General features: G+C 50.5%; 1 protein-coding gene across 4 annotated transcripts; it reads left to right on the top strand.

Annotated features, from left to right (window-relative positions):
• The first annotated feature begins 506 nt into the window (after positions 1–506).
• On the top strand, positions 507–9,549 carry SERHL2 (serine hydrolase like 2). Of its 4 annotated transcripts, XM_015627228.2 has the most exons (13): positions 507–607; positions 2,003–2,227; positions 2,299–2,412; positions 3,464–3,505; positions 4,238–4,257; positions 4,447–4,521; positions 5,235–5,344; positions 5,610–5,689; positions 6,023–6,057; positions 6,809–6,885; positions 8,310–8,403; positions 8,520–8,590; positions 8,744–9,549. In XM_015627228.2, the coding sequence occupies exons 2-13, from the start codon at positions 2,080–2,082 to the stop codon at positions 8,754–8,756; spliced, it is 879 nt and encodes a 292-aa protein (XP_015482714.1). In that variant the 5' UTR covers positions 507–607; positions 2,003–2,079; the 3' UTR covers positions 8,757–9,549. The 4 variants fall into 4 exon arrangements, with proteins under 4 accessions (XP_015482714.1, XP_015482711.1, XP_015482712.1 ...); XM_015627225.2 differs by lacking the exon at positions 8,520–8,590 and having other exon boundaries at positions 508–607; XM_015627226.2 differs by lacking the exon at positions 8,520–8,590 and having other exon boundaries at positions 565–639.
• The last annotated feature ends 197 nt before the right edge of the window (positions 9,550–9,746 follow it).

The raw sequence follows: 9,746 nt of genomic DNA, 5'->3' as shown, positions 1-9,746 counted from the left end.
AATTAATGAGGCAAACTGTATAGAAACCTCTCCATCTGAGAGGGGTTTGTTTTCGCAGAAGAGGAGTGGAGCTAAGGGAGTGCTGTCTGCTGTGTATCTGTGGCAGCATGGCCCTGTAGTAGAGTCAGTTCACTGCGATGGGTCACAGTATGGGAGGGCGACTCTTGTCCCTGAAGCAACATGATTTCAGCAAGTGTTAAGAGTTCAGAAGAGTCTCTCTATCAAAGAGTGACAGAAGTGCAGTGTTAGTGTCAAGCACTGTTTGATGTCAATATGAAGCTCCTGGGTCACAGTTAAAACATGTCACACTGTGTCACCACAGTACAGGCAGTTTCCATCATCAGTAATGTGTCTTGTGGAGGTAGTCAAGGATGCAGCCATACCTCCTTGATTTCGACCCCTCAGAGATTCCCATCATGCCCAGGAGGTTGTTCGCAGCTCCAGTCCCCACAGGCATCGTTAAGTTCCCGTTCTTCTTACTGAGCCCGAAGCAGACAGAGGCGGGGGCGGAGGCCGGGCGCCCCAGGGAGGCGGGCAGCGGGGCGGTGCAGCCGGCCCGGCCCGCCCTGCCACCGCCTCTGCTCAGCCGACCCGGCCGCACGGAGCGGTAGGAGGGGGTCGGGGCGCCACGGGAGGGAGGTGAGGGGAGACGGGGCCGGGTCGGCCGTGGCGCTCTGAGGGCTGCTCTCGGCGTCGGACGGGGGTCGGTCCCCGGGCAGCCCTTCCCCGGGGCCGGGAGCAGGACCGGGAGCAGGCGCTTCAGGGCGCCCCGAGGCGAACGCCCGGGTGTAGCGGCGCTTCCTGCCCGCCCGGGGAGGCCTCGCCCCAGGCCCGGGGGACCCCAGGGCCGGAGCCCCGCTGGGCCCAGGAAGGACTGAATGGGGAGGCCCATCAGGCTGTGTCAGGAGCCCAGGCCCTCAGGATAGGGCAGGTCCATGGTGACACCATGGAAAGTCAGCCCACGGTTGTTTGTCAAGCTCTGGCCCAGCGAGGGCAGCTGGGATCAGACATAGCCCCGTGATCAGCAGGCAGGGCCACGGTTCCTGGGGCGACGGCGTTGCTGATGGAGACCGGCACTCCGGCAGCCCTGCTGCGGCTGGTCCTGGGCCGAGCTTAAACACACTCGGGAGAGGCCCAGGCTTGGCTGATTGGGACCATCAGGGCCCTGACAGCAGCCTACCCCCTCTGTACTCACTCCCTAGAGAGGTATGGGCTCAGGAGGGACTTGCTGTATTGTGATTTAATTGCTGTGTGGTCTTAGAGGGCTTTTTAAGGGAGCAGATACGCAGGATAAGTCACTTGGAAGGGGATATGACATGAGAGAATTGGAGATAGGGATAGTCAGGTTTCCCGTGGCTTGGGGATAAAAGGGAAATGTTTAAACCACCATTGGAGGGTTGCCAGAGGCTGGGTTCACTCAGGAGCTGGTGCTCGAGCAAGGGTCTGTGATTGCCAGGTGGATGAAATGGTTTGAGGTCGAGCAAGTGCCTGGTAGGTGTGGCTCTGTATCCCATGCCAAGACCCCTGGCCCTGGGGGGTGCACAGGCGGGTGGCAGCCGTGACCTGCTGTGCAGCACAGAGCCAGCTGCTCTCACAAATGTGCCAACCAATTGTGTGAAAGAGAAGCACCAAGGTAAAAGGGGACAAGGTGGTAACAGTCTAATGCTGGAGGCAGCATCCTTATTCCCCAGACTGTCTTTTTGGTACAGGACAGGTGCATGGCTGACTGCAGCTAGCTAGGGGAATTCTACATGGTTCCCTCTTGCCAGATCTCCTGTGCCTTCTGGTTGAGTTGCAGCTGCTGCAGAGACAGAGAGAAGGCTTTCTCCTTCTGCATAGGGAAACCTTATTTCTTCCTAGGAGCATAGCTAGTACGTGCTGGGAGGAGGATTCCCCAAACAGGCAGCTTGGGATGTTGAATGGGGAGCTATAAATCAGCAAGCTGCTAATTAAGACCACAGGAGACTGGTGAGTTACTAAAGACCTGTATTACTCTTTTCAGAGCTCTAGACCATTAACAAGACCCCTGGGATCTGCTCCAACTACGTGACTCTCCAAGGACATCACCCTGTTTTGGGCATGTTCTCAGAGCTGAAGTTCCCCGTGCCCTGGGGACATGTGGCAGCCAAGGCCTGGGGACCCTCGGAGGGGCACCCTGTGCTGTGTCTGCATGGCTGGTTGGACAATGCCAACACCTTTGACAAGCTCATTCCATTGCTCCCCAGAGGTAGGTCTGGCTCATCAAGATGGCTTGTGTTGTGCGGCCAGGCTGCACATCTGATACTCTTTCCATTTCAGGTTGTTATTATGTGGCAATGGATTTTTCTGGCCATGGTTTGTCATCCCACCGACCTGCAGGCTGCCCCTACCATTTCCTAGATTATGTGACGGATGTGCGCCGGGTGGCAGCAGGTGGGTAGTTGAAGGAACCCTCGAGGGGGTGCTGTATTGGTCCTGCTCCTTCCAACAAGCAAGCAGCACTTACTGCCAGGAAAGGAATCGGTTCCCCCTGCTTCTCAGTTTGATGTAAGCCAGTGCTTTGTGACTGAATAAGCATCCCCCTTTCTCACTGTTTTGGGAAAGGAAGAAGCTGTAAGCCCTGGGTGTTTCTGTAGTGTTCCTATACTAAAAAAAAAAGCAGTAGTGGTAAAGTGGGAGATGCAACTAAATAGTTTTGCCAGACTGGCTTTTTGTAAGTAGTCGGTGACCCCCTAACCAGTGTTAGGACGAAGTTGGAAACTTCTGGTTCTCCCTGATGGCAGTTTGCTACTTGCTTTAGTATCATACTGAGAAATCTGAAAGTCAAAGTGTCTTGTAATAACTCCTGATGTAACTGTCCATTTGTGTACTTGGCATGTGTGGTTTTACATCCCCCCTTCAGTACACAAAAGAGCATCTAGAAGCTCTCAGATGTTCCCATCTTTCAGTGAGGTATATTTCAGATGGGCAGCACTGATAAAGCTGTATTTTCCTGTAAGCCTCCCAGAGTGCCCTAAAAATGGACTGAAGAGCCTGATGTGCTAAATGGTGCAGAAAGCTTTCACTTGGAATCATACTTCCCTCAGTGCAGCAGATGTGGCTCTGTGTCCTCACACGTCTTGCAGAATGCCCTGCAGCAGGATGCTCTGTCAAGGTTTCTCTCTTCCACCAGATGCTACCCAGTCAGGCTCTTCTGCTTCTTGCCAGTCTCAGGTCTGGCAGTGAATGGGACTTTGCTGGAGTTTGTTTGACATACAGAGAGAGCTTGAGAGCTGAATGACTTAACTACCACGGAAATGAGGTGGTGAATGCTCTTTTTCTTCAAAACCGGCCTACTTGGCTGATTAGTTTCTGGATTAAGAAGAGAATGTAGCAGTGCAAAAGCCCTCCTGGGAGAAAGGGCCCCTGTCAGTGGAGTAGCAGCAGGATGCTGCTGCTCTGGTTTCTAATGTAGCACTATCTGCTTTTCTCTGTTGCCATTTAGCCTTGCAGTGGAGACGGTTCACCCTCATGGGTCACAGTATGGGTAAGTGTTTCCAGTCCTCGCAAGTGGTGAGACTAACAGAAATCAGTAGATAATTAACTTCCAAGACATGCTGTTAGGAGCTGGGTTGGAATATTTATTATATTATGCCAAGTACGAGGTTCCTGCATGAGTGATTCAAAAATCTGTGCCCGTGTTTGAAATGCCTGTTTTCAAGATCCTGTAGTATGGACAGTGGTAACTCTTGCTGTGAGCATTTCCCCCACTCACGGAAGGGAACAGAGATTGGCAAAAAGGCGTGGTCTACACGGGAGAATTCACAGCAGGCCTTCCTCCCTGGTCCCCACAAAGCCTGGAAACAGACAGCCCATTTGGTGGGCTATAAAGCTGGCTGAGGGGAACTGGACTCCAGGATCCATCCCTTTGAGTCTGGAGTATGATTTGATTTTGCCACAATTTGGAGTTTGCTACCCAGGGCTGCTCTGGTCACAGCTAACAGGACCTGCACACCAAGGCATTTTAAACAGTAACTCCTCCTTGGCCTTTGCTGCTTGTGGGATGTGGGAATGGCTCAAGTTGGGGAATACCGCAGGTCAGCAGCTCTGGTCTCTCCCTACCTATTGCGGGCTGGGAGAGCTCTCCTCTATGCTGGGGTTTTATCCCATGATACAATGCACATTTTTATTTCTGAGGCACCTCCTACTGTGGGGAAGGTGAATCTCTGTTACCAGGGGCTGTTCTGTGCATTACTGAGCACCCTTTTCTCCTTTGCAGGTGGGGCTGTGGCAGGAATGGTGAGTAAAGCATAATTTCTTCATAGGGTTGTGATTTCTGCAGCTGCAACAACAAATGGGATAGGAATGAAGGGACAGACCTGGATCTCAGGGGAGGAGAGGCTCTTCCCTGACCCCTCTCCTATACAGTACAATAAAGACATCACTCGGTGCTCAGCTTTTCGTTGTTATTGTTTCATCTCTCCTCAGTTCTGTTTCCTTTATCCTGAGATGGTGGACAAGCTGATCCTGCTGGAAAGTCTTGGCTTTCTTCTAGCTCCAGAGGTTAGATCTCATGTGTCCTTCCCTTCACTTTTTAAAAATACAAAAATAGATGCTTTTTTTTTTTTCCCCTCACTTGTTCAGAGAAAACACTGATGTGACCACTTCCTGCTAGGTCAAAGTCCCTTGTTGCACAGACTGAAGTCTGTCCTTAGGGTGGTCCTTGGGGCACACTTGGTAGAGATCCACATCTTGTAGTCCCTTAGCACTGAAATTTGCTTGTCTGTGCCAAGCCCTTGTACAAAGGAAACTGGAACCTCTGTCCAGGCAACTGCCAGCTGAGGTTATCTTTTTGCCAACAGCTTGTTGGATGACCTGGGTACAAGATTGGTGGATTTCTTTTTCTGTTCCTGGCAGCTCATAAAGCTACATTTCCAACTCGCCATCATTGCTACCAGGTACTGGAGCTTTTGTTGGCAGTAGTGGGACAGAAGCCATAGGTTAGATACAAAAAGTACCAGAGGAGAGTTGTCCTCAACTCGGAAGTGAGGTAGGAAGGGTTAGAAAAGATAGCAAGGATAAGAAATTATTAAGTTCATTACAGCAGTATTGATGTTCCCTTTCTCCCAGAAATGGACATTTTTAATAAGATACCCATAACTGGTACCACTTCTGAGGGATGTTGAAGGGTGAAATTCCCTCTTGTACTCTCCAATAAGGGGGAAAATCATTCAGAAGAAAGGGTTACTCCTCTTCCCTACCTCTCTGTGTTTCAGGACACTGAGGAATGGCTGAAATCAAAGCGGAATGTGATTGACAGACTACTGAGTCTGGAAGCAAAGCAGCAAACTCCCAAAGCACGGAGCCCCGAAGCAGCATTGCAGAGGTGGGTTCCCATCCATCCTCTTTATTTACTGCCTGCCCTCACCTCAACAGAGTTACAGCTGCACAAATGAGAAAGGAAAACTGTCCCTGCATTTCACCTTTCAAGTCCTCTTCTGGAATCCCAGCAAGACCTTTTGCTTCTGCTGCCGGAAGCTGATGCTTCTTCCTGAAGCAGCTTGAGAGCTCACTGTTGCCTTGTGATGCCATTTTTGCTTCATGTCCTCCCTTTTCCCAGCATCACAATCTCTCTCCCATGTCTCCCTCAGGCTTCTAGAAGCAAACAGCCATCTGACAGCAGAGGGTGGGGCAATCCTGCTGCAGCGAGGAGCAACTGAGACACCCGCTGGTAAGGGGCTGTGTGATGCTGGGCCACTGCTGGGTGTGGGAAGGGACTGGTGCCAACAGCCATTGTCTTCTGCAGGGTACAGGGTGCCCTAGCTACAGATTTACGCAGCCTGAATGGCATCAATTAAGTCTGGAGGCAGAGTTCTCCATTCCCAGCAAGTGGGTTTGGTGTTCAAATCCTAGAACAGCTAAACGAAAGAAATTTAAAAAAGAAGAAATCTGTATCAGTCCTATTCCTCGCATCTCAAAGTCTTGGGCAGACCCCAGAAGCAAATTAAAACAGAACAACTCCTGCTCCTATGAAACATGAAAATGTTTTGTTTTTTCTTTCCAGGGCTGGTGTATAACAGAGACATGAGAGCCCGTACGGTGAGCACTGCTCTTCTGATGTGCCCCCTTGCTACTTTGGAGCCCTGAGCTTACAGAACATCTAAATAGAGGATGCCTGCTCACTGAGCTAGGCCCTGCCTCCACCCAGCCACTTACTTTCTGCTTTCTTAATTCCCATGTGTCCTTTAAATGATGCTTTTAAAAGAGTCTGCACTTGATCATGGATTCAGCTTACAGAGTCACTGGAAAATGTTACCATTTGTTTTTTTAGAAGTTCCTCTGCCCCAGGGCCTCCTGGCCACATTTTCCTGCTGTTATAACTCTTCAGGCAGCAGATGGATGGGTGCTTTCTGTCAGCTTCTTTGTCAGATGACCTGAATAAGAAGGGGAGTGGAGCAAAGTCCTTAGGTTTGATATTTTGATAGTTTTGTGCCACTTTTGAGCAAATAGGGCTTCCTCTACCTGTGCTACTGCCAGGATATGGAAGCCAGGGTAACGTACTCTCTCCTTTTTAGTAAAAGGATTTTTAAAGCTTTTCTCCATGAGATCATTCCCATATGTGCTGCAGCTCAGCAGGCAATGTTGTTGGCAGCCCTGAAACACAGCTGGAGAGAAGGAGCCTTTGCAGAGCCAGCTACTTCTTTGTGCAGCCTGGATGCTTGTCATGTCCCAGCATGGAAGCTTCAGCTACTTCTACCTTCAGAACCACTTGTGCAGGAGGGCTTGGGGAGGCCCCTCCCCCAGCTGCTGTCCCTGACCTTTGAAACTTTCCCTCTCTTTGCACCTGCAGCAAAGTCGAGAGTTCTTCACAGTGGAGCAGTGTGTGAAGCTCCTGCAGAAGATCCAGGACCGTGTTCTCATCATCGTGTGAGTGAGGCACAAACCAACCCTTGATTTCTCTCAGTGGAAGGAATGAAGGCTAGGAAGGAGTCCTCTACTACCCCTTCCTCTGCACCAGTCATCCAGACTTTTGGCCAGCTAGGGTAACAACTACAAATGTGAGAAGTATTTGCCAGTTCCTCACCACTGCCCTGAGTTGGGCAGGCTCCTGGAGAAGGCAGAGAGCAACTGGAACATCCACCCAGCCTGGCACTCTGCTTTCAGGCTGGGACTCCCTGGTGGAAGGCTGACTGAGGATACAGTCCTGCCCCATCTTCCCTATGCTTCACAATCCCACCTCTCAACTTCCCATTCCTTGGCACTACAGCAAGGGACCATCCTGGCAACTACATGACCCTCCACAGCACCACCCATACTTGCTATCCTCCTGACCTGACTACTCAAGTCAGCAACCCAGCCTGCCCCCTTCTCCAGGCCCAAAAACCTCTTGCCTGAGCAAACAGGTGAAACTACAGCTGTCTCCATCTCCTCCAACGGCTCTTGAAGCCCCTGGTCTGACTGAGCTCCTGCAAGCTCTTTTGTGTGGCACCTGGAGCAAGCAGCTTTGGGGACATGGCCAGTAGCTTGCAGAGTCCAACAAGCTGTTAAGCTATCTGGGTGCACAGCATGTTCTATGAGTTGTCCTCTGCCTTTTCCCATCTCCTCGGAGGGCAAGGTGTGCAGGGCTCTTGGCTGGTGGGGTGCTGTTAAAAGATTGTCTAGAAAACAAGAGGAAGTGCTAGCAGTTGAGAAAAGAGGTGCAGTTTTGGTTTCCCTGACCTGTTTTAGTATCATAAGAGGTTCAGGTTATTCCTGCTTGTCCAGAAATGTAACATTGTGATGAGGTCAAGTCCTCTGGGCCATAGAAATGCCTTTGAGCCTGGGATGTCACCTTGTCCCATCACCAGCACAGTAGGAGACAGCATCATCAGCTCTGCGGGAGATCTAATGCTGACTTCAGGGCAACTGCCCTGGTAGCTCCCTCTCTGAGCAGGACAAAACTTGGTTAAATAAGCAGGAAAGAGAGGCAGAAGGGACTGAAGGGAGATATGAAAACTCTAAGGAAGGAAAAAGTAAAGATCACTAAGCAGAACAGGACAGGAAATTATGTTCTCAGACCAGTTACAGAGCCAGCCCAGGGAGGACAATATTTAGCCAGTCTCCACTCTGATACCACTAGGCAGTCACCCAAGGTTTTACAGAGTCTGACAGAAAATAGCTGCTTATGCAAGCTGTGTGGTGCATTCTGACTGCCACCTAAGACCCTGCCACCCACCTTTTAGCAGCAGCCTGGAAAGAGCAGTTGGGTCTGTCACCCTACTGTCTTGTGGACACTGCTTCTGCCCAGGACAGCCACAAAGAAAAATGGAGGCACACTGGGTGCTGTACTGAGCCTCACTGTTGTTTTTCAGATCACAAGATGGACTCTTGGTACCACACAACCTACCCAGCAGAAATCACTTTGTGAAAGCTCTGCAGGAGGCATTTGAATCTACCCTCAAAGAGGTGAGAGCAAACTTCATCCTTGCATCTTGATTTGCCACCAGCCTGGGAACAGCAGCTGGGAAGCAGCTGACCTTGGTGGGCACCATCCACTGGGTGATTTGTCTTGAACATCACAGCTCTCACATCGGGTGGAGAGGGATGAAATGGGGGGAGGAAAACAACTTTGTCCTTGCTGCCTAAGTCCCAAGTAAGTACTGCCCTCTGGACTCAGCTCTTCCCTGGTTCTCCCGTCTCTGTCCTGCCTCACTTGCCCTGTCCCTTCCCACAAGTGTTGTAAAGCAAGCAGTGTGTACCTGAGGGAACACTTTCCTGGTCCACATGTTGTGTCCTTTCCCTCCAGCACATCCAGTTAGCAGAAGTGCCTGGAAGTCATTTTGTGCACCTGAACGAGCCCAAAATGGTATCTGGAATCATCAGCAACTTCCTGACATCACAGAACACCAGGGCCAGACTTTAGGAAGCGCTCACAACTGCAGCAGTCCAGGAAAATTGGGAGCTAACAAGCAAGCTCCAGATTTATCACCATTCCTACCTCGCATCCAACATCAGATTGTGATAATCTTTCCTATGCTTAGCTCACTGCAGGGTGGAAGCAGGTCTGCCAGGGGTTCTCTCAAGGAGAGCTGAGTAAAGTACCTCATTTGCCAAAGGGAGAAGGAATCCTTGCTCTACTTCCAGCTCTGTGAGTACAGGGATAGAGGCCCAAAGTGGCCTTCCCCTTGGCTTATTCCAAACTTGCACCCTGAAATGGAGCAAACACAGGCAGAAGCATCCTCTGTGACAGCAGCAGCAGCTTTGGCACTGCAAGAGAGGAGACTCCTCTTGCCTCCTCCCTGCGGATGGTACAGACAGGCTGCTCCTAGGATTTAACCTGCTGAAAAACAAGAAAAGTGTTCTGCTTCTCTTCTTACTTCCATAGATGCATGAGCTCAGAGGGCCTCAGTGTCTCTGTTCCGCTGTGAGAGCTACTGGGTTTTTTTTAAGAATCAGCTTAAATAAGAGCTCACCTGTGCAGAGAAGGCCATTTTAATGAATGCTAGAGAATGTCCCTATCCTCTAGCTGAAGCAGCTGGGAGAACTACAAATTACGGAAAAGTTGGCAGAGATGATTTCTGTTCTAAATAAAGATTAATGTTCTAATGTTAAGTATTTCTTGACACTACAGAAGAACAAACCTCCTTTCAGGCCATTCACCCAAGCAGCTAAAATGCATCTTGGGAGGCAGCAATTTTTACACACTGTGTGCCTTAGGTAAGCCCTACCAAGGATCTGCCTCCCAGTTACATTGATGCAAACAGCTCACTGAAGCAGCCAGGCCTGTCATCTCTGCAAGCAATGCAAAC

Source organism: Parus major, chromosome 1A, assembly GCF_001522545.3.
Source record: "Parus major isolate Abel chromosome 1A, Parus_major1.1, whole genome shotgun sequence".
Lineage (NCBI taxonomy): Eukaryota > Metazoa > Chordata > Aves > Passeriformes > Paridae > Parus > Parus major.
This window is presented reverse-complemented; position numbering and strand designations above follow the sequence as displayed.

Coding starts and splice junctions, on each gene's coding strand:
- SERHL2 (XM_015627225.2), top strand. CDS start 2,080: ATGTTCTCAGAGCTGAAGTTCCCCGTGCCCTGGGGACATGTGGCAGCC. Junction 2,228..2,298: donor CATTCCATTGCTCCCCAGAG/GTAGGTCTGGCT, acceptor TTTCCATTTCAG/GTTGTTATTATGTGGCAATG. Junction 6,058..6,808: donor GAGACATGAGAGCCCGTACG/GTGAGCACTGCT, acceptor TTGCACCTGCAG/CAAAGTCGAGAGTTCTTCAC.